General features: G+C 50.3%; 1 protein-coding gene across 1 annotated transcript in view; it reads right to left on the reverse strand.

Moving 5' to 3' along the window:
* Positions 1-419: 419 nt before the first annotated feature.
* Positions 420-24,444, reverse strand: part of GRIK4 (glutamate receptor, ionotropic, kainate 4) — a 140,669-nt gene continuing 116,644 nt past the window's right edge. The window contains exons 12-19 of the mRNA XM_009330401.1: positions 19,100-19,213; positions 11,041-11,150; positions 8,727-8,900; positions 8,413-8,578; positions 5,803-6,028; positions 4,250-4,378; positions 1,299-1,417; positions 420-785 (exon numbers count right to left, since the gene is read on the reverse strand). Of these exons, the coding sequence (XP_009328676.1) occupies positions 420-785; positions 1,299-1,417; positions 4,250-4,378; positions 5,803-6,028; positions 8,413-8,578; positions 8,727-8,900; positions 11,041-11,150; positions 19,100-19,213 (1,404 nt within the window). The remainder of the gene's footprint in view (positions 786-1,298; positions 1,418-4,249; positions 4,379-5,802; positions 6,029-8,412; positions 8,579-8,726; positions 8,901-11,040; positions 11,151-19,099; positions 19,214-24,444) is intronic.

A 24,444-nucleotide genomic window follows, 5' to 3' on the forward strand; every position in this document is an offset into this window, starting at 1 on the left:
CGGTAAGTCTACGTGATGGCGAGACGGCGCCAGCGTCCTTTCTCCTGGCCCTGGGGTGGAGAAGTTCCAAGAACTGCTCTTGCCTCTGGGTGGGCAATATCTGCTACACCAGTTACCCACCACATCCCTCCTTCCCGCCGCGGAGCCGCGCGGTGGCACGGAGCCAACTGCTGGAGACAGGCCAGCCAGAGGACCTCGCTCCTGCTGCGTCAGGCTTCCGCGAGACGCACGTCCTCTCGGGCGCCGAAACCAAAGCCGACCCTCTGGCCAGGCCTGCGCGTCAGCCCAAAGGTCCGCCTTGCTCTGGAGAAGCTGGGTAACTGCTTTTAATTTAAAAACAAGTTGACATTGTACAAGTCCATGTTCTGTAAAATGGAACAGGACCCTCTCGGCCCACCCCAACGCCCCCTGCCCCAGCGTTACTCAGGCTCGCTGCTGTTGGTGGTCTTCTCCCACTCCAAGCTCTCTTCGCTCTGCGCAGGCGAGCCCGCAGACGGCCGTGCCCGGAGGCCCTGAAACCTGCGGCACTCGGGGCACACCCGGATATGCGTGCACCCTCGGGCGACCAGGGCGGCTTCTTGTGCCAGTCTTTGTGCCAGGGGATCTGGCTCGCCCCCACTGCACAGCTTCCCGTTGCTGAGCGTGGTTGTGCTGCGGGCTCGGCGTTCCTCTGGGATAACGGGGCGAGTCCGTACCATTCCCCCTCGCCTCCGACGAGGGTGGAAACTGTCCTTGCAGAGAATGATGTTGCGCAGCTCCGTCACCATCTCTTGGCACACCGACACCTGGAAGGCAGACCCGAGACATACTGCTCACCTAAGTAAGCTGCAAGCCCAGCAGTGCTGCATCTGCTCTGGATTCTGATGCCAAAAGGTTACGGACTCAGTCGTTAATCTGGCCACTGGCTTTCGACACCAATGCTTGGGCATTTATGCTTGATTTAGCCCAAACAGATTCCACCTCTTGTCAGAGACCCTCCTGTGTTCTGGATCCCCAAATCAACACGAGACCCAAACCTATTGCAGGTAGAAATATTCATGTGATCCCGCCTCCAGGAAAGGTACCGGGATGTTGTACACATCCTTCATCCCTTCAAAAGCCCTTGGAGCATCCCTACAGCCTCGATCTTAGTAGGAGTGCATGAGAAGCTCGTGCATTTTAGACCCTGCCCAATGCACCTAACCTTCTTGTGCATTTGAGGTCTCATTACTAGGAACGCTCATCTCAGCCTGGGTGCATTACTTGCGTAAAATAGCAATAAACACACGCTATCCCCTCAGGGCACTTTCAGGTCCTACCTCTGACTGTTCAGAGTGCCGAAGGCTCCACAAAAATTCCAGCATTGCCATAAAAATTGCTACGATTAAGCCACAGATGAGAACCACGAAGATTCCACCAATATTCTCCATTCCCAGGCCTAAAATAAAGCAGAAGAGACAATGCTGTGGAGAGGCAGACGCAACATAAATTGCAAGCATCGCTGTACAGAAATTCCAACTCTCTGCTGTTTAGTTGGCATTGCATACACCCAGCCAGGGACCAAAAACACATAGCCAGCGCTGTCCTATCAATAGCTAACCGCATGACTCGGATGGCAAACTGAATGACTTGCAATAACTGTACGATCGAAGACGTGTTCTCAGAAATGATGATTTTGCAGATAAACAGCAAGTACATTGGAGGGAAGTACAAAGCAATTTGTGGACAAATTGAAAACAGGAGAAAAAAAAAATGAGAGATCAATTGGGCACATTAATCCCTGCAAATTATTAACCCAGCTCTAGTTGCTTTGAACTTCGCAAAGGAAGATGAGCAATGTTGTTAAAGAAGCGGAGATGAAGAAGACAAGAAAGGGCTTTAAAGGAAGCTGGCACCACGAAAAGCTCCTTTGATTGTATTGCAATGTGCTGGGTGAAAAATGATTACAGCTGCTTGTATTGCAGTAGCAAGGAGAGGTTCCAAACAAGGCCTGAACCCAACACTGTTTCACACCATACAGTGACCGAATGGGGTCCCTGCCACCCAGGTGTACCTGGTTACAGGTTGGGTGCTCTCTGCCCAGCACCCTCTGGCCCATGAGGAGGAAACGTCCCTTTCCATAGGGCGTCTCATCTCACCTCCCTTGGACAACTCTCTTACAACGGGATGACTACCATCTCTACTGATCGTAGGAGCCATTCAGCCACCTCGGGCCAAATGCTGCACATGCAGACAGCTTCACTAAGGGGAGGGACTAAATCGCACGCACGGCAGCTGCCAGCCCTGTCCTGCATGGCTTGCGCTCCAGAAAGCTCACCGGCTGGAACAAAAATCCACCTGTCAAGAACCTGGCCTGAGCTTTCCGTGTGCTGAGGCTGTCACCTCGCTTCCCATCCCGACCCCTGTCCCCAAAACTGCAGCCTGTGCCTCCGTCCGTCCCTGCAGAACAGGATTGTGAGAGGAGCCGGGGAGCAGTGCCGGCCCCAGCACACGCTGTCCGAGAAACGGCTCTTCTCTCCTGTGCTTGCTGGTTTTGGGTCTCAGGTGGACTGGGCCCCTCATTGGATTGATTACTAAAAAGCATGTGGTGCTTTGCACTGAGGTGACTGTATGAGGCCATTACTCAACAAGAACATTTATAAAAATCTTCCTCTCCCCTCTGTAGCATTAAATCAAAGTGTAAGAATCAATGATTTATTGACTTAATTTCTGCATGGCTTTTAGACATAAAATCTCACCAAAATCCTTGTAAATCGCTGACCTGTTTTGTTCTACAACTTCGGAGGTCACATTTCTCCCTCCTCCTCCGTCATTCCTTTGGCATTGCCTCCGGAGCAATCCAGTGACTCTGTAAATCAGCCCTTCGTAGAGATGTTTCCACTAAGACAGCAATTGCAGGGCAGAAAACATAGCCCATAATCACAATTTAGACCCAAGATAGAGGCCATCCTCTCCTCTCGGCAGCTCTCAAGTTTGAACTTAGGGCCAGTACCTCTCTCTACATCCTTCTATCATTCTACCTGGGTGCCACCTCAGACACCCGTTCCCAAGCTCACCTGAGAGATATTTCCTTCCTTCGTATACACATACCAGCAGGCTACACAGCCTTCCTCATTTCCCAAACTGAGGAAGTGAGCCATGACAGAGGGCACAAAACAGCAGAAAAACTCATCCGGGGTCACAGCACGTGCCGGGTAGTGCCAGGAACAGCCCAGGAGCCTGCTTCCTAGCCGCCCCCCTTCCAAAGCCATCTCAAAACAGCCCACAGACTAGATTCCACTTCAGAGTTGCTTTTTGCACAGTCCACGGAGGAAAAGACTCCCATGTGCCTGCTCGCCTTCAAAAGTAGCTTCTTTAATAGCTTATTGCCTTGCCCTGAGGCCTGATGTCTTACACTGGGCCAACACCGTCTGCCACGAGACTAACAGCCCGGGCTGCCTGCAGCGCAGCACTGCCCAACAGGAAGCACTGGCTCACAGTCCCCGCGGGGTCTCATCCAGCCTAGCTCACGAACTGGGCAGACACACACACCTACACCTGCTGCAATGTCAAGAAAACAAAAGAACTACCGTGGACCCGGCTTGGCTCTCCGTCTCTGTGCTCAGAAAGGTCAGAAGACCATCCTTTCAACCGGGGGACGTGCTGGCCTCCCAGAAACGCTTGCTGAGGAAAGGGTGACTGCCAAAACTAAAAAATGCAGCAACTGTGTTAAGCTGGCAACTGCTCTCACGCTGGGACATCAGCCTAATGTGGTAGCTTTTATGGCAATTTGCATAGCATTACCCAAAAGAATTTGCTCCTCAGTTTACAGATGTACTAATAGAGTCCTTGTGTCCCTTCCACTGGCTGTTGAAAAGGCACTTTCACTTTGAGCCATTAACCAGCGGGCCTGTGGTGGAGATCCATCTCCCTTGAAGGAACCCAGGATTTTGGTCTGATCCCTTTAGCCATCCATTTTCCCATGTAATGCTGCAGACATTCATTAGAAGCTAATTTACCCTCCATATGCCTCCAATATTTGTCATTTGGTTGTTCCTGCTATCTCTGCCCCAGGCAAAAACACACAGCATGAGGCACAGCAGAGCTGTTTGGCTTTCTCCTTGAATTGTGAAGGAAGGAATCTCAGGTCAGGAGAAGGGGAAAAAGTAATTCTCAGGCGGAAAACCTGGCAGCGCTCGTGTGCAGATGGATGTTCATCCTTCCACTGCTGGCAAGGATGCTTCTACTGCCTGGTCCCTTCAGCACGCTACCGGAGAGCGGCGTGGCTTACCTTTAGCTCTGTGGTCCTCCTCTTTGGGGCACTTGCCTCCCTCCCACCATTTCCGCTTGAGGATTTCCAGGCGGTTGTTCTCTTGCAACTGAAGAATGGCCAGGTCAAACTCGTCGCGAAACACAGAGCCTGCAACAGCAAGAGGTACGTGGTAAGGCACCGCCTCGGCCAGCCTTCCTCCCCACTCATCCCTGCCACGATGCCCTGCCAGTGCGCCCAACTACAAAAGCTCGTCTCTGAACGGTTTGGAAGGGACTTCAGTCCATGTAAGCCCTTGAAACCTGCAGCTTCCCTGCTGGGACTGTCAACCGGTTAACATCATTTGCAGACGGTAATTTTGCCTGTCCACCAAGACCCACATAGGCCATTTAAAGAGGTCCATTACAAGGGGGAGCTTTGGCTTCAGGGGCAGGGTCTGAAAGGCAGTTCACTATCGCACTGCTGCTCCTCCAGACCACCGAGGTCCCTCTTCTGCCATTCTGCCTCCAACTTCAACCTTGCTCTAACACTCCTTCCCTCAAACTGGTGCACTGCAACAGCAGCAAGTTCAACCTACACACAAGCCCAAATGTTCATGGTAGAGGAGGCTCGGTACTGAGCTCTGCTGCAGTCTTGATGATGTCCGCTACCAGAGATCCCAAAGAAGGGCCGTGGGAAAGACCGCAGTTCTCCTGGTAACTCTGCACTATTGTCCCAGCGAGCAGCTTTCTGCTCTTCTTATCTGCTACGGTTTCACTGTTTAACAAGACAATGTGAGAACAAATTTAGTCCTGAAAGTAAGGATTTGTACTCACGATCAGGTCACTGTGACTTTACAAGCTTACGCATGTTAGCTAAACTATAGTGACTGTTTGTGTGACGGTTTTTATGTAATTCACCTTAACTTTGTATTGCTAAGTGCAGGTGCTTAAAGGTCAGGAACAAGGCTTCCTGAGCCTGCGAGACTGGCCGAAAGATCAGTCGATCGCTTGGAATAACAACTACTACATCCTTTTTCTGTGCTGCCCTGGGAGATGATGTTCTCTTGCTAGCTCTCGTATTTGAAAGACAAAACCCCTGCATTTGTTAAACCTGGTTATTAGCTGAGATAGTCACTGAATTGCCCAATTCTCTGTCCTGGAGTTTTAACACCAGCTGTTAAGAAACTTGTGCTAAAAACTACAAGAATTGCAACAGCATTACTTTTACAGCACTTCTGAGATAAAACAAGGAGCACAAAACGATTCAAAAACACTGGTTTCGAAAGGGAAACAGTCAGCAAAGAGCATATATGCAGAAAATAAGCAGCAATTTTGAAACATCTTTCACATGAATTATTTAAAGAGCCGCAGTCGCGTGTCACATGGCTCTGGACCAGAGCAGGGTCTTGTACATCTGGCTCTGAGCGTGCACCTTGGGCAACTGCAATGTATTTGATTTTCCTCCGGAGATAAAAAATGACCCTGGGCAGAGCCGTGAAACGTGACATTGGCTTTAGAGCCGGTTCAGCCTTTCAAATGCTCCGGTCCTCTGCTGACAGCTGAAAAGGACTAGAATTTTTCTTCACTGCCTACCGACGGGCATGCCAATCCCGTAGCCCTTGGTGTCCAGAAGGCCCCCGACCTGCGTGAGGTTGCAATTGCGCTGACGATAATACTCGTTCATGGTGGACTCCAGCAGGAAGGCGTAATTGGAGTTCAGCACGCGTGCAATCCCCTCCTCTGTGCTCTTCACAAAGACGCTTGGCTGCTTGGAGTACATGTAGTTCCACATCCGCTGGTACGTCTGGTAGCGGGAGTTCTGCAGGAGAAAGGAGGGAAGCGCAGCTGAGGTGGGAGCATCTTGCTGTAACATAAACCCCAACTTAGACACTGCTATGAAAAGGCCACAATGGGGAAAGGAGTCAAAGCAGATTTGGTGCCAGATTCAAAAAGGATTTAGATGCGAAACCGGGACACCTCCGTTTATTCCAATGAGATTTAGAGGCTCAAATATCTTGGTGGATTTGAGACTTTGTTGGCAAAACTGGGCATGAAATGCATACCTAATCCCAATAGGTTCCAGCAAAGCTCTTTGCATAAATTCAATTTTAGAAAAATACATAGTTTCCATAACAGTGTATCAAAAACACACGAAAAAAGCCAGAAGAAACAGCTCATGCATGGCTGACTTAAACCACCGAATGCTCCCTGTACAGCTCATACCCTACCGTCTGTCACTGTAACCTTGTGCTTAAACAGTTCACCAGCGTCAGAGCCAGACACCATCACCTTGAGAAGGGCACTGAGGGCTGGGGGCAGAGCCAAAGCTCTTTGGAGTTTGTTGCTCCCTGAATCCGGATTTTGGTTCACCCCCTTGTAAGGCAAATCAAAGTACCTGCTTAAGAGAACTGGAGCCTTTTCATTGACTGTGGTAAAGTAAAGCTCAACCACCCCCAAATCCTCAGACTTTGCTGATGGTTGAACCCACCTTGGTTTGACTGAGAGAAAAGCTGACTACGATTAATCTCTCTTGCCTGTGCTGAGCAAAGAGTGAAACCTGCTTGCACAAAGACTGAAGATAAACACACTCTGGTCTACATTAGGAGTTTCTGAATTTGCTCCTTTCCCCTCACCCTTGCATTCTGCAGCACACGGAATCCCTTAAACCCCCTCCCCTCCCGGCCGCCACAGCAGGTACATGACGTGCTGCCAGGCACCCCCTGCCATCGCACTTTCGAGGGCTCATTTTCTGCGGCTGGCGAGCGATGCTGGAGCGCTTCAGGGAATCTGCTGCTGACCTAGTTACTGTCCTCGTCTGTCCAGCTCTGTCCTCTGGGTGCAGTCATTGGGCAAGGGACAGACAAACAGGGTATGAGTTTGTTCCCGATTCACTGCACTTTTAGACCTTAATCCTGTGTGTTAGTGTCAGGGGAAACTGCTGCCAGGACAGGTTACAAGGCAAGGTGCTTCAGCAGCGGACACGCGTCTCATGCAGCCAGGAGCTGAGGGGTGGTGACGACAGCCTCAGCCATGCCTGCTTAATCCATCACTGCGTTTGACCCACCATCGTTACACCAGGGCAAATGGATCCCAACATGGTTTAGAGCGTTGCAAATGGTAACAGAACATCTTTTGCTAATTTCTTCTCTGATACCAGCGACTCCAGCACCCGCCAGGCAGCGCAGAGCCACAGTTAGGATTTTAAACTTGAAAGCCTTCCTGAAAAGAACTAAACGAGTGCCTCACATACAACCACCTTAGTCACTTGGGCTCTGTTCAGCTCATTTTAGAGGTAATGTTCTGCTTAAAAGTAGCTTTTTGCCAAACCCTGAAGGGTGTAAAGTTGGGCTGAAAAGCTGAGGTTCACTTGAGAGATTTCTCAGGCTTCCCAGTTCAGTACAGACTCAGAAGGGGAAAGAAATGAGAAAAGCTTTCTCTCCTCTCGGAATTTCAACATGTAATAAATAAATAATCCTCAAGCAGTTCTTTGTGCATTCAGAGCACTGCAGAAAAGATTCATTCATTTATTTCCCTTCTGAATAGAAGAGGGAAGAAAAAAATTAAATTGGGCTAAATGGCACGCATAAGTTTGCATACACTTGACTTACTTGTTTTCAGTGCCACTGACCACGTACAGACTCCAGCACTTTTACATATACTAGCTTGCCTAGGGTTTGCAAACGTTTCTTTGCTTACCCAACCTGAGGGACTCTCATGTAAAAGCCAAGATCACATCAAAACCGCATAGAGACCCATGGAAATTTGACTGCAAATGCTCATCTGCTGAAGACCGTGTTATGTCACCACTGTGACACAGGGATGCGTAAAATTTCTCACCCATGTGGTGACGCTCCAAGTGTAAAGTTGCTTTCTAATCCAAGCAGGAAAGTCTGCTCCTGCAGGGTCCAGCACAGATGTCCTGACCCTAGTCCTTCAGCATCCCAAGAGCACGCCAGCTGCTGTGTTACAAAATCCTGCCTTCCCCGTCCTCCACCACGCCTCCCCCACCCCATTCATCCCATCATCACCCACTGTGGATCTAGCCCAGACCTGTGCAACCAAGCAGCCAGGGGTCTCTCCAAAGGTCCCCTCCGTGCCAGAAACCGGAATGAAACAGGCATGACAGGCTGGGGCGACATCCAAATCTGATTAAAGGGTGCCCTCTGCACCTCCTGCCCCAGTTAGCAAAAGAATGGGGTTTACTTGGAAGAAGGTCATGCTGGAGCCGCCGTGAATGGTGCCGTACTCAATGGCTGTCTGGTCAGCCAGGTCATCTACGGATTCGATGGGGACGTCCATCCGCTGCACGGTGAGGAAGGCTGCCAGATTGGCCGTGTAGGAGGAGATGATGATCAAGGTGAATGCCCACCTAGGGAAAGGGGAAGTGAAGATGGTGACCTGAGATTTCCCCATGGACTGAATCTGATCTCCATCCCCACCCTCTGCCTCTCCATCTGCTCCTGCCCAGAGAAGACCCACAGAGAAGCCTTCCTTAAGAGGAGGGCGGACCTCCTTACCAGACTCCACTGACACAGCGCGTGGATAACGCCTGGGGGGCAATGGTGGAGCCTTGCTGCATGAATCCCCCGACTGGAAACCACAAGCTGTTGCCGAGAGAGTACTGATTCACGAGAAGATTGCATCTGCCTTGTGAGCAGGGGTGGGGGCTGTACCACTCGTACGGTGTCAATCTAAAACAACAAGAAACAGGTAGCTCAAGTAATTCACTGAGAAATCGGCACTTGGAGAAAAAAAGCAAAAGAAGAAAAGCTGTGAAGCCCTAACTCTCCTGGAGGCAGATTTTTCTGAGGAGGAAATTCTTTGCTGTCAATTGACGCCCAGGGCTCAGAGCTGTGTGAAATGCTTGCTCTAAGACTCAGAAGCCAGAGGCTTTCTTGTAAAGATTCGCAAAAGTTTTGAGAGGCTCTGCTGAAAATCTGGGCATGGGCTGCGGGGAGGCTGGGGCCCTGTGTACGAATTTGTACCGCGGACAACCACAACAATAATTCCAGATGTGCACGGACTTGATGTGAAACTGAAATCAAACATCTTTGGCTGTGTTCCCTGCTGGAGAATAAGCATCAATGGGAAGTTCAAAAGTGAAGTGCGTGAGACCTGTCTGCATGACACCATCGAGAAAAATAACTGTATTGGTACAAATGGTTGCTCTGAGAGGTCTGATTGCCCTGGCAAGGTCTAGGTCCCAGGTCTAGTTTGAAGCCAGGTGCCTGTGTTTCAAAGCATCACATACTTTCAGTGCTCACAGGGACAGGACAGAGGTGGGAATCCAAAATGACAGCCTGTCACTGAAGTGACTGTAGCCGAGCTCTCTTTTTTTGGCTGTTGCCAATCCTCAGTTCCCTGGTTGCTAAGAAAGTCTTCTAATTCCTATGCTGCAATTCATTATATTGCTAATGGTTAACAAAGCTGGTGCCTCGGAGGGTCATTCTGAGGATACTGCTAATACAGCTGCAGGACTCTGCCAGCTTATGCAGCATTTAATCAAAATGAGGTGTTTATTTTTGTTTCTGCGTCTCCTACCTCACTGTGATGCCAGCGAAGCGGAGGTTATTTCTTGAAGACTTTCTATGGTTGGATCAAGCACTGGCAGTAAAAAACACTGCTCTGGGAGAGTCTTCTGCAATTCACAGGGTCAAAAGCTCCTTACTGCTGAGCAAGGCAGAAAGCAGTGTCCAAACCTCCATCTCCAGTGAGAAGCCGTGTAAAGGCACCTTTTTGGAGCATCATGTTTAAAACATGAGGAGGGGGCTAAAGGGGCACCAAATCTCAGTCTGCAGAGAGCGCCGGACTGCATTATTCAATGGTTTCTTCAGAACTACGTTTCTGAGGCTGTAACGGCATTCGAAAAAACCATTAAAGCCCTGTCAGGATGACAACTTTAGCCACGCTAAGGGACCGAGTGACAGCACAGTTCCAATTTTTGTAATGAGAATTGGGTATTAACTGTGTCCCGAAACAACCTTCAAGCCCTGAGCATGCTTTTGGGACACATCGCCAGGACACAGTTCAACTATGTCTGAAAAGGCCCATCTATGCCACCAACCATAAGAAGTTTGTTAGGAGGTCACGGAAAACAGCAATGGAGCACAGACCCCGGGCCTCAATGGGAGACACGCTGCCGACAAGCGCTGTGATATATTTTAAGGCTGATTTAAATTAGTCATAGGGAAATGGAACTGCGGGCTGTCAAGTGAGGCTTGCACATCAACCAAGAGGCTGTTAAAAGGTATTAATGAACTTCCTTTTTCTGTACACACGGTTTTACAGGGCCAGAGGAACCAAACATAACCACTGGAATTTGCGTTAATATCTCTGACTGCATTTGCCGGTGCCTGCCAGCCTCCGCTCTCCTGTTCAAGACAAGTGGTTGGTTTATCTGTTGCAGATCAAGCATCTACAGGGAGCAGCACCACTTGCACAGCACCAGCCCTACTCCCAAACCTCCTCCCTCCCTTCCCACGCAGCTCTCGGCACCGGCACCCACCGCTGTGGCCAAGCACACTCCTGAATCGTGGCACGCTGCTCCCGCCCTCCCTGTCACAGCCGTGCCAACGGCCATCCCAGGGCTGCCATATGCATTGGTGACGTGCCTGCGCGGGCCCTCAGCGGCAAAGCCCCAGTCCCCAGCTGGCGGAGGGCAGGGGGCTGGGATGCTTCTGCCCCCCCCTTACTGCGCCCTCCACACTGGTGGCCTGGGGGATGTCCCCGTGTCCCCCCGCGCAGCCCCTCACCACGCATCGCCCCATGGGTCTGGGAGCGTGACGCTAGATGGCACCGCGAGGAAGGAAAAGGCAGCGCCAGTCACATTACCGAGCAACCAAGAAGAGGACGCAGCTGACAGCCAGGTAGGCGAGCAGCATGAAGAGCCAGACGCCAGGGGAAAAGGGATCCAGGAATGAGAAGTAGCCAGGTTTGCGGCCCTGGAAGGGAAACAAAAAGGAGTTTGACCGGTTTGTATTTCTGCAAGTTAAGTAGTCCATTCCGAAAAAGATGCAAAGAAACACACCTGCCCTGATGCTGGCAACGGATGGGAGCAACAGAAGGGAAATAAAGTAAACAGGGCTTTGCAAAAGCCTTGCAGGGAAAACAGGTGACACCAAATGCAACAAATGACCAAGTCCTGCAGCATCTCCCTGCTGGGATTCATCTCCTAAGACTATTCCTCTCCCCACCTCAACCACCTTTGTTCCTCCAAGCAAAGAAAGAAGTGAATTGATAGAAAAATCGAGACAATCGCAGCACCCTGGCTCTCCCCACGGTAGGATGTGCTGCACCCCTCGCCTGCAGGGCCCCCGAGGGGGTCGTCCCCATCTAGAGCCTTTGTCCACCCAAGCAGGCTGCACACCACGCTTGCTGGGCAGGAGGGGGCTCCCCTGGGAGAGCACGCCTGAGCTCGGAGGTGGGTGGGATCCTTTGCACAAAGCAGAGGGGGGGAAAAAATATTTCTGTGCAGAAAAGGAAAAAAAAGAGATGTTTGCAGTATTTCTGGTTTTCTTTCCTCAGCCTTGAAATGTTTCTTCTCTACAAAACTCAGTAAAATTATTACTTTTATCTCAGGGAACACGATATTTTTATCTCCAGGATGCGTCAGAATTTCCTGTTTTTTCTCAGCAAACCACCTTTCCTTGAAAAGTAAGGCTTCACTGCTAGAAAAAAAAACAGGTTGATCTTCTCTCAAAGTACCTTTATTAATTTTCACAAGGATACTGCCACCATTGAAATCTTGTCAAATTTAGCAAAATTTGTGCAAAGGGAGGATTAATTTCTAGGAGAAGTTTCTCAAAAGCTGAACACCTCCCATTTTGGTGAGCGTACTTCTCCCACCACCACCAGCTCTGCACATGCATCTCCCCTGCAACACAGCCTCCTCCAGGATGGAAAAAACAGCCGCTAATTTACCTTTGAGCACTCTCAACGCCACCGTGGAGGACAGGGGGAAGAGGTCAATAGAGCACAAGCCGCAGGACTAAAGAGGTGCTCTTTCGCTCTCTGTGCAGTTTTTAATATCCGTGTGGAGCAGAAAGCGCTTTGTTTCAGCACTGTGCACCCCTGACACATCTCTCCCACCCCGAATGCTGCAAGTGTTCAGGCAACGCTCATCTACCTGAGGCATCTTCTTTTCTTACCGTCTCCTCTGAAAGACTCCCAGCAAAAGCATGAACTCCCAACGCAGGGCTAAAGGGTTGCATTAACCCCGTGGGAACGTGAGCCTTTTGCTCACAGGAGCCAGTATCTTCCGCCCCAAACCAGTCAGTCCTGGCATTACAAAACCTCAAGCTCTACAGTTTCCCCAAGCACCTGTACCCAGGAAGCTGCCCACGAGTCAGAGCTCCTGTGAAAGCTTTTACTGTAAAGTCAGAGTGGAAACAGCCTTTTATCACGTCTCGGCCAGGCCGCCAGCATATTTCTTAATGGCACCTTGCTCTGTTGTGTGCTGAAAACGTCTTATCACTGTTTGCTCAATGCAGCTCACTCCAGCAGCCGTTTCCCAGCACTTGCAGCACGGCAGCTGCTCCGCTGTAGTTCGATCGCTTTACACAAAAGCTGCTGCTGGGGATCATCTTTGACACACAGAGGCCTCATTTTTCTCTAGTCCACTGCCTTACCTTGTCCATCTGTGACACCACATAAACTAATAATAGCTGGTAATAAATAACACCTAACCTCAATTGCATAGCAAACCCAGAGCATCAAAGACCAGTCTCCCGATATTTTAGAGCTGTGCTTAATCCAAAGGCAGTGAATAATTTTCTGTTTTCACAAAACTCCCCAGGAAACATAGTTGGGTTTTTTTTTTTTTCCTTCCCCAGACTCAGAGCAGCACTTTAAATTCCATTTCCATTAAAAACCACTGTTTTACTACTGAAGTATTCCTCATCTTATGCAAAACCTGAATTTCACAAGGTCTTGTAGTTCTGAATACTAAGTTGTTGCTAGAAAAGGCAATAGTTGTTGCACAAAAATCTTCCTCTACTAAAAATATCTAGGATACTGTGATATTCTCAGCTCCAGTCACCAGCCGGGACCGTAACACATCTCAGAAACCTCCTACAGCAAACTCTGCCCTGCATGAAGTAAAGAACCACCACACCATAACATCCTATCCCTGTATCCTTAAGGACAAGATGAGTTTGAGCTTGGGATCTACATTAGCATTTTTACAGAATCTGGCTTATTAAGCCTTTTAACAAATAGATGAGTTAAGAATCAGTGGTTCAGACCACCCTGCGTCCGTTTTCAGATTAATTTAAAGTTACTTCCCAAGCAAAGGTTCACGTTCTCCTGGGTATAATTCCAGAGTCTTTCTTTAAGACAAGGTCTCTCTTCCATACTGGGTTATCTTACTGTGCTTGGTATAAGCAGGTGGGGTACAAACAGTGAAAGATACTACGTTCTTCTTTTGTCCTTTCCCTTTTTCTGGTCAATTGCTGCGGTGTTCTGCTTTTCCTTATATTCTTCCCAGAAACCCAGAGAGAGACAAATGACTGCTACAGCCAGCATCTGGGCTCAAACCAAGGGCCTTCAGAGCCAGAGACACTGCTGGAAACTACAGCAGAGTCTGTAGAAACTACAGAATCCCGGAGGGATTCACATTTCCAGTAACATTCTTTGCTCGCCTTGCTGGAGCTCCTCTCGCTATTTCAGAGAGGTGAGACCATCTCACAAGTCTGCAGGCTCCAAGGTGCACTCCCTCTGCACTTCTCGCTGATCCCATCCAGATGATCATGGACTTCTCGATGCCAACAGGAAGCCAAAGGTAGGCAATGTCAAAGCTCTTCTCTTTAGCGACCGCATGGGTTTCCTGGATGCCCCACAGGCCCCTGGATCCCTTTTTCACCTAGAGCCAAACTGGCTCAGCTGCCTCTCTTCTTCCACAGGTGTTTACACACTCAAGAATGAAATGAGGCAATGGGAACCTGCAAGGTGTGAAGGGCACCATCTGCCCTCGGCCGAGCAAACTGGAGCTTCTCAAGCAGAAGATCGTTCCGGGCGGCTTATCCCTGCCCGGCATCCCAGAGCTGGCAAGAAACTCCCAGGCACTGGCAGTGCCTCGGCTAGGGCTTCCTCATGAGATGCTCCTGTAACAAAGTTCCTTTCTGTAATTAAGGCCTTGATGTCTTCTCTATGTTTCTGGGGCAGTTTGTCAATAAATTACACTCATTAAGGAAATTGCATTGGAAGCTTTAAGTCTCAGGCTTGGCAATGACTCTCTCCTGTGACTTTACAGTAGTAGTAGTTCTGGTTCTTTTCAGCTACAGTCATTTTCAGGCTGCTGCTACATATTCTTTTCATTCACAGTTGTGGATAAGAATAAAGATATTCTGTTCCCATGGAGGGCACAAACTCTCTCCTATCTGTCTGTTTTGAAGATGGGAATGACAATATCTGGAGTCCGTCAGATATTTTTAGCTGGTCCCAATACAGCTTTGTTAATTGGAAGAGCTATTTTTCCTGGAATAGAAATGTTCAAAATGTCCAATAATTGATGAAGGCCTCCTGCAAATCCTCTGATGGAAGCAGGAGAGATTCATTTACCCTCCTCAGTCGTTCTTGGAAGTCTTCATTTTCAGCCAGAGGGAACCAGTTTTCTGGGCAGATACCGATGACTGAAGAGCCTGAATGTGCAGGACATCCGGGAAGAGGAGGCGGAGTGGAGCTATACGGCATGGTCCTGGGTTTGTCTGTGTTCAGGTCCGTGAAAGACCTTATGACTCCCTGCCTGCCCTGCACACACACACACACACAGCCTGAAGGGACTGAAGCAGTCGCCTGTTCCCTCTCGCAGAAATAGTCAGCCCTACCTATGTCATTTCTCATGGACATTTGTCCCTAAAAAAGGCAGGCAAGAGAACTCTATTCTGTCTCTAAGTCAGAAGGAAAGCAAGAAAACTCAGCTTGGAAAGGCAGAAACGTTGATGCGTGCTAGGTATAACTGCAGTGCATTTGGTCTCACCAAAACAAAGCGTGTATATTCTGGGATGACCACGCCTGATCCAGATCCCTCCCTCTCCAGGGTCCTTTCTCTGGAGTCGATAAGCAAAACCCAAGTACAGGCTGCTGTGAATCCTGAGTCTAATTTGGGGGTCACCAGATGGTCCACAACCGACAGGCCAATGTGTACCATGGCCCCGGGCATGCCTGGGGCCAGCGGTTGCTCCCATCCCTGCTTCAGCGAAGCAGGAGGCTTGCTGGCAGAGAAGCACGGGTTATCAGGAGGGGTGCTCAGCTCCTTGGCCTCGGCTGTCGAGCCTCCTCTAGCTGGAATGAAGGAGCTACTCATTCGGTCCTTTCCATTTCATGTCTTCTGCAGCAATCAAGTAGAAACACTTTAAGCCTCAGTTCACTTGGCCTAAACTCACCCATTCCAGTGTACTCACCAAATCTACGTTTTCTCATCTTAAGGTAGAGCACAGTAAGGACTTTCAGGGCTGATGAGCCAGAATCACGTGCTAGCTAGCCCCTCGTTCCCTGCCATAGAGGCAGGTATGTGAGCAAAAGCATGTGTGCACTACAAATAAACCTGGCTTTCAACATCCCTCTGTGCAGAAATGGCACTGGGCACCTGATTTCAGCCCTTTGCCAAGCAGAGTGACTGCTCAGGACTTGTCATCTATCTCCTGCTTTCCACGGCTCCCACCAGCTGGTCAGAATGGGAACATAATAAAACAAAGCAAGCTTTTTCTCTTAGCAGCCTGCAAGTCAGCCTATTAGAGTCCCCGTGTCAGAAATCCATACTTGATTATATCACAACAAGTGAAATTGAGAAAAATGACAGGCCCATTTAAAGCTGCCATATTTGGTTACGTGTGATAAGAGACACATGCACTGTGGTGGCGGGGTCGGCGGGGTGGGGAGGAGAAAGGGGGGAGAAATCATTTGCCACTGGAGTTACATGGAAATTAAAATAAAATGTCTTCACACTGGGAGGAGACCAGCACATGGAGGCAACTCCTCAGCAAGAGATTTATTTGTGGTTATTTATTAGGTTACGTCTGATCTGCGCTGTGATTAACATACGTCAGCTGCAATTTTTGACATTGCAGAGATATTTGTTGGGGTGAGGAAGGGAAGGGAGGGGAGGGGATAGGAGCAGATGGGGCTGTGGGGCTGCCTTCCGCTGCTCTGCAAACCACATCCTTAAAGAAAAAACAGAGCAATTAGCTATCTCGCCTTTCCTTGTTAAATAAATATTTACCAGTTTAATTAGTTAATTGCCATGCAGCTCTCGGAAACTCTCCTCAAGCTAAGCAGGGAAGGTCTGGACAAAGAGGGGCCAAGCGCTGGTGAGGGAAGAGGGGGCTCTGAGCTTCCCTGCTGGGGAGACCTTCCTGCTCCTGGGGAGGGCACGAGCCCAGGCTGCCTCTGCCATCGCTCCTCGTGGCCTCGATGCAGCAAAGCAGGGTTCGCTGCGGGGTGACCTGGCCTGGGAGATGCCCTGCATCTCCCTTGCAAGCCTGACTGGTTCACTGGGCAGCCCCCCTACTCAAAGTCCTAACTGGGTCCTTCGTCGGGCAGCTGAAGACCGAGTCCTGACCGACAGCAGGGGACTATTTGCCGAACACTTTTTAAGACTGTAATTATTAATCCTGTTCAGTTTGGTAAATGCCTAAAGGGCAGGCGGGAACGTGGCTGTGTTGCATTAGTCTGGTACCAGCGCGAGCAGCAGATGGTCCCTGCCCTGAAGAACTTACACTCTAAGTAGATGTGTCAGACACATTTATATCAAGCTCGCACAGAGGCAGCAGCAAATGCCTTGCACTTACAGAGCAGATCACGTGCAAACCCTGCACCAATATTCCTGTGTTTCCTCTGGAGGGAGCGACACCAGCCTCACGCTGTTCAGGGAATGACGCCTCATTAAGGGACTTGCTGAAGGTTATGGTGTAAATTGGAGGCAGAGCACGCATGGTACTCAATCCCCAAACTTCAAAAATACATGCGAGAAAGCAAGAAACTTGGTTATAATCCCAGCCAAGAGATGCTGGCAGAAACACCTCCCGGATCCACAGGGCAGCTGGTGGTGTGAAAAAGCAAGTGTAGCAGGGAAGGGACAGTTACACTTGACTTCTGGGAGCTTGAAGAGTCTGACCCTTTTTGATCAGTTAAGTCATTGATCCTAAATTGTGCACGTACCAGAGGAAACAGAATTTTAACTAGATTTTAATTACTTGTTTGTTCTTGGTAGGAGCCACTCAGCACAGAGAGATGTATGCGCAAGTTTGTTTATGTTTGTACCAAAGGCTGCATCCTTAACAGCCTTGCGAATTGAGAGAGGGGGCTGGGAGAGGCAGCTTTAATTGTTTCATCCTTTTGGCTGCTATTGTTGAGCTGATGGGAAACTAAGACTGCAATTAGCATCACACATGCACCGTACAGAGCACATTTCCAAAATGCAGATTAGGAATAGTATGACATCCTGTTGCAAAGGACCTGGATGCCAGAGCTTGCCTCCTGTGACACCAGGGAACCGGGGGCTTTGGCTTTGCCTGGCCCATAGGGGCATAGCTGGGGAAAAATCTGTCCTCTCCTGAGCTTCAGGAAGAAGCTAGAACAACAGAAAGTTGGAATGCAAGAGAATCTATAAGAATTTAAGATAACAAGTGTTGTCTAAACAAATACAAGACACAAGGCCATGTACATGCTTGCATGTGTGAATCCCCTGGACAGATTCACAGCTGCTCTGCTCCGAGCCACAGGGCCGCGTGTTGCTAAACAGCCACCACGTAATGCCTGACCTGCCTTTTGGGCAGCAGCGGCTAACCACGCCGCTGCTGCCGCTGGAGTTGCACAAGATTATTGAATGCAGCAGAGCGATAACCAGAGCTAGTTGCTAAACAACAGCATGCCTCCCTTCTCGCTCCTCCCTGGCCAATGCAGAAGCAAGGGGGTCCGAGAGCACCCATGCAAGGCAGGGACCGCCTGCAGGGAGCACCCTAGGAGTAAGTAGCCTTCCCTGGGCTGCAGGGCCTGCTGATCTTTAAGGTGAACAACTGAGAGGAGGCAAATGAGAAGGGCTGAGAGGAAAGGAACAGAGCCCATGCAGGGCAAGGAGCTAATTGCCCATGGCGGAGCTCAGCCTGCCACCCTGCCTGCCCCAGGGCAGTGCCCTGGGCCACTCGAGGAGTGCCATTTTGCCCTTTTCCTGCCTGTGATTAAGAAAGCAGAGGACTGACCTGCATGTAGAGCATTCACAGGAGGTCACAGCAAAGAAAGCGATCCCAGATATCTTCCTGGCCTGATCTTATTCTCAGATGTGAGAAAGCAGCAAGGCTGCACAACGCAGAGGCTGGGAACATGGCTGAGATTAGGGCATTTGGGCCCCCGACACCAACTAGGTGCACCCATAGGTGTCCTAGCTCAGTCTCTCCACACCGTAAGTGCAAATGGATGGTGACTCCACGCCAGGCTTGCTGCAGTTGTGGAGCCACCCAGCCGCGCTGCTGGGCTGCTGCACCCATCCAGCCTAGCGTGCCCTTAGCGGGCTCAAAGCCACGCTCAAGCCATCCTATGGCTTTCGCTGGGCCTGAAGCAGAACCAGACAAGCTGACATCTACCCACACTTCCCCTGGTAGCACCGATCCGACAGGGCTCTGCTCATGGCCCCCCACCACACCTGGAAGTGCTGTGTGCCCGGGGAGGATGGGGAAGGGGAGCCAACAGGGCTGGGGGGTTGAACAACGGGAATCGAATCCACCAAGCTGACACAAGGCAGAAAGACAGTGAAAAGAAGGAAATAAAGGTCAAGCACATTTGCGTTTAAATAAGAAACGAAAATATTTTTATGAGTCATTCATTTTTCTTCTATAACTAGGCACGTTTGCATGCAAATAACGGAGGGACATAAACGGTTATAAAATAAGTCTCTTACCATATGAACTCGGTAGAGAATGCTAATTCCCAAAGTCATGAATGGCTTAGAGAAATCAATCACCTTCTCCCGCTCCGCTGTAATCGTCAGCCCTGCCACGGCCAAATCGGCTTTCTGGAGAGAAAGGAGAGCAGAGAATATCAGGACCCCGAGCCTGGGAAAGGTGCAGGGCAAGGAAAGCGGCAAAGCCGTGTCCGGGGCCATGCAAGACACCTGCTCCTGGAAGATGGATGTCCCATCTTTCTGAGACAGGGCGCATTTGCTGCAGGGCAAAACCCAGGCTCTGTGGAAACCGTGGGAGTTTTGCCGGTGACATCCACTGGTTCAGGCTGTGCTCCTGCACGCCTCTTCCCTGGGGGGGTTTCACATAAGCCCTGCCCAAACACACTCCAAACTAACCCACCTTGTGCTCCGGACCATTCTCGGTGTTTTTCCTTTCCTTGCCTGGGTGTTTTTATCTCTATGCTTACAGGTTGGAAAAGCACAAAGCTCCCAGTGGGGAGCCTGCTGTGCTAGGAGCTGTACTAACAGCGAACTTCGTCGAATGCTTTAAAACGTGGCAAAACAGGAGCCATCGAGACAATAAATACTGTACTAATCTAAAGAAGATACAACCTCCCCCTTCCAAAGCCCCTGTTGAACACAGCTGCCCCCTTCCAGACAAGACTGTTACTTGCAAGCGCCACAGGTAGGAAAGCATAACAGAGCAGCATCATTACCCCCATACCTGAGTCATGAAGTTTACAAGCCTGCCAACCCCAGACTTCCAAAAGTGCAGATTGGTCTCCAAAAAATTCAGAGGATTGGCATAAAAGTTTCCAGATTGACTTGCAAAGCAAATGAGATTAGGGGAAAAAAATAAAAATAATTTCTTCCAATGTTAATACCCTTGTAATATAGATAAGGGATTTGAATTTTAAATATTATTTTTATTACTATAGCTCTTTTAATGTCTGTAATTGCTTTCTGTAAAAATGAAACCTCCTCCATTCCCTTATACATTTGTTTGCCTGCTTTGCAGGATGACGATCATGCAAGTGGAAAAAGAGAAAGGGGCAGGGGGGGAAGAAAAGCTATTTGCACTTGTTGTCCCCGAGTTTCATAAGGTCTGTGCAGAAGGCGAGGCACCATCAGGCCCCAAGACCCAGTAAAATATGCAGCTTAACTCCCTGGATCCGTGCGCTAGTTGTAAATGCACCACACAAAGGCAAATTTGTGGGTGCATCACTCTTACCATGCTCTCTGACCCTGCTGCTCTTGCATTATTTTCCTTAAGAGAAGGAGGACTAATCACCTCCGGGCAGAGCTGTCCCGGGGGTCTCTCCCCCGCCTCTGCCCCCAACAGACTTGCCTACCTAAAGGCAGACAGGGCGGAAGGGCCGGTGAAAGGATGGAGTTGCAGGAGCAAAGAGCAGCACTGCCGGAGCCCGCAGGAAGAAGGAAGGGGAAAAGAAAGGCAAGGTGATCTGCAAGCCTGCCCAGTAAGGGGGGTCATGGAGAAGGTGATATTTCACAGCCTGTGCAGGACTGCTTTATTGGACAAGCCCAGTGCCAGATTTTTGCAATTGTTTCCACGCAGCTATTGCAGATTCCTACGAGGTTCAGGCTGGAATGAATTATGAGCTAGGGAGAATTTCTGCCTAGCCAGGGTTTTTAAAAGGCACCAATAATCACAACGTGGTGTGTGAGCAGTTGAGCCCTATGTAAACACCAGCAGACTATTAAGATGGGATCAGTTAATCTGTGGAACATGGCATGTGAGCAGTTTTATCTGCAAGGAAAGTCTAAAGCTTCCTAAACCTCCCTTGTCTATACTTAAAAGGGTTTGCAGGTACTACTGTCTTGGGGAGAGCTCTCCCAGCAAAGCCCCTCATGAAGATACAGATTATTCTAACAACGGATTTCTTCTCCCAGTTCTCCAAACTGAATACAATTCTACCAGCAAAGTCATAGACTAAATATGCCGCATCAAAGGTGTTTCATGCAAAAGCTCTAAGGACATTTCCATTCCTATCCAGAGGCCAATACAAAGGAGCTGCTGAAAGGAGCAGCGCAGCCCCCAGGTTTACCCAGCTAAGTCACCATCCCTTACCTGTCCCCACCCTCTCAGGGCTGGGACGTGGATGCTATCAGGGAACTTGGTGCGCTCTGGTTATTGCCCCCAACTATCGTCGTCCTTTGGGACCCTTCCAGATCATGTAGGCAGCAACATCTTGAAAGCTGCTCTTCCCTGCGGAAAATATAATGCAAATCCATCCCCCTCCCTTTGCCTACGGAGCAGAAACTCAGCGCAGCAGAGCTGCCTTCCCCAGGCAGACAGGTTTTGTGCCCAGGTCCCTTCTCTTGTCTCCAGAGGGTCCTGCCATTCCATTAGAGTCAATTCCCTTCCGCTCATTCCCTGCCTGGTCAACTTTTGTCCTTTCAGGACTTTTGGCAGCATCAGAGCTACAGCAGCTCGCAGCCTACTCTAACCCATGCACATGCACATCTGCCTTCTGTGCCAGAGCTCCCTGCAGCAGAGACCCGGCTCCTCGTGGCTTTAGCTGGGGCTGTGCTCTGTCAAAGACTCTCTCTCTCTCTCTGCAGGCTCAGAAGTCATGCAAGTTAAGAGCTGATTTCTGACAGAAAGAAACTTTGATCTGGGAATGGCATGCAATGTATTCTCTGCCTGCGTGTCATCCATTTCATGCTTTCAACTTTGCTTCCTGATGTTCACAAAACTTCTTGTGATTCACTGAGGTCAGCGTAACTTAGTTACAGAGGAGCTTTGCGAACCCGAGCGCTCTCCAGCCCTCCCCACCTGAGCGCGGGTAGGAGTTCGCATTTTATAAGCTAAACAATGCACTGGGGGAAGAAATGGATTTTGCTTTGTGCTTCTGCACTCTGTCCGCAACTGGGCCCTGGGGAAAGGGAAAACAGGAGGCAACGGATGGGGGAAGAGGGGGCAAACACTGTTTGATTTTCATCCTTCCAGCACAGTTGCAGCTATAAATGTCAGTGTGAAATAGGCTTAGGAAAAGACCCAGAGCATTTTGGGAGTAGAGACAGACGCTTAACAAAACACTGCTTAAACGAGGCCAAGCTCTAACTAGGCGAGAGGAAGCCCAGGTGGGCTGGTGTCTGAGACAAAAGCATGAGCTGCCACCACCGTACCTGGCGTTAACCGTGGGATCTGCCTGCATTCGCAGACAGGCTTGCGCTGCCACTGGGAAGGATGTTAAACACGGGGGCTGAGCCGTGCTCCTGAAGAGCAACAACAATTAAGCAGCCTTAAGAAGCAAATTGCAGGGACTGCCAGTCCGGAGGAGGCGGCCGCCTCCTCGCTGCGGATGCTGACAAGGCTCATCTCGGCGCTAATGGTGATGAATGGGGCCTGACGTCAGCCCGCAGCCCGGGCAGAGAGGATCCCGCCAAAGCCTCCCGCGGCACCGGGGACCGGCCGGAAGACTGGCCCCGCTCCGGCCCCGCAGCGATTCACAACCTCCTGTCAAGCTATGGAAAAAAGACACAGTGAGAAAGTCCAAGTGGCGTTAAGGCTTTGGGCTGTCTCCGTGTCAAACACAGGGAAAACAAGCCTGAAGGACAGCTCTGGGGGCACAAAGCTGGGATTTCTTCCATGAGCACGAGTCCCTGACTTGAACAGGACCTTGGATGCTACATTCCCGGGGTGCATGTGACAGCACCCTTCTCACCAGCGCTGCCCACAGAGCACTGACAGGGTGGCCAAGGTCAGGGAAAGCTCTTTCTTACACTGCCCCCATGCTTGGAGGGCCTTCTAGGAAGCCAAAATCAGTGTTCAACCTTCAGGACCCACCTGACCGCCAGCTATTACCCCCATTGCAGGCCCGTCAGCACTGCTGCTGCAGATGCCTGCCCCGCTGGAAACCCATCCGGATTTGGTACTGAGCACCCGTCTGGAGGTGACTCTGCTTTGCGCAGGGGGTTGGACTGGATGATCTCCAGAGGTCCCCTCCAATCTCTGCTATTCTGCGCAACTCTGCGAAATCAGCAGCAGCCACTGCACGGCAGTTTGGCTGCAGCCTGCTCACCTGGGCAGCGGCTCCCGAACCGCCGCGGCAATGACAGAGCAGTCTCTGCATCTGCAGATCTGTCCCACGGCACGACGGGTACGGCTCAGCCGCCGGATCAATGTACTGATTGCTTCTGCTCCAGCTGCCCATCTGATCTGACAGGAGCTATTTTAGGTTGTGCGGCTCCTCCCGCTGGAGCGAGCGGCAGCCAGGTTGTGCGCTCGGATGCATATTCTTGCATTTAAAAGCAGAGCCAGATGAGGGTCACTCAAAACTGGTGTTTGGGTTTTTTTGAGGACGTACATGAATTCTGCCATATGAAAAGTGACAGCTTGAAAGCGCTGGAGGCTGCAGCCCTCCATTTAAGCCATAGTCAGGGACGGGATGACCAGCAATCAGTGCAGATGTCAGCCTCAAGTCTGTCTTCACTCATGTTTCTTCACCTGGACTATCTCTAGGGGTGGGAGGAAAAAGTCTGTGCCAGGTGTTCACCATGCCCATGGCAAAAGCCAGTTAACGTGAAGCACCAGGAATGGGGACCCTAAGCCCGCAGGGAACAGTAGCGAGACCTAACCAGCTCACACCACACCCAGCATCTTGTGTGCAATTTTGGCAAAATCAGCAGCGCGATGCAAACCTCTCTGCCCATACCCTCGCTGTGTTTGCTCAACAACCCACGTTCCCTCGCTTCCCCACTCCCCCTCGCTCCCCACCCTCTCAAGCCCCCCCCATGTCACACTTGCCAGCGCGATAGCGTGCAAACAGACTCCCCCTCCCTCCCTTCACCCACGCACAGCTTTTCTTGCTGAACACCAACACCCACTGCCGAGCGCAGAGCAGGACTCTGCCAATTTTGAAATATCTTCTCCCTCCTTTCCCCTTCCTGCCATTCCCCGTCTTCGGAGCAGTTGAAGGGAGAGGGCCTCTGATTGTAAAGCACCACCTGGTCACCAACAAGGAAGCTGGAAAAAACATCACCCCAAAGCTTTAAGGTCCTTTCAGTTCTTGGTGTTGCTGCTCCTGAGGCAAGACCCTTCCACGAGATGGACAACTTCATCTCCCTCACTTTAAAAAGAGCTTTGGCCACCACTGATCCCAGCCAGATTCAAACCACTGACACAGATACCAAAGATCTAGCGTTATTCCACAGCATCTCACTCCCCAAATGATCCCATGCAGAAGGGAAGAGCAGGAGCCTGCTGTCCCCAATCACCTACTCTTCACGCTGTGCACCTCCTCACTCCGTGCCTTCTACAGCAGCACCAGCCTTGCCCAAATACACTTGCCCTGGAAACACTCACAGATCTGCTGTGT

This window comes from Pygoscelis adeliae, unplaced genomic scaffold (genome assembly GCF_000699105.1).
Source record: "Pygoscelis adeliae isolate BGI_AS28 unplaced genomic scaffold, ASM69910v1 Scaffold608, whole genome shotgun sequence".
NCBI lineage: Eukaryota > Metazoa > Chordata > Aves > Sphenisciformes > Spheniscidae > Pygoscelis > Pygoscelis adeliae.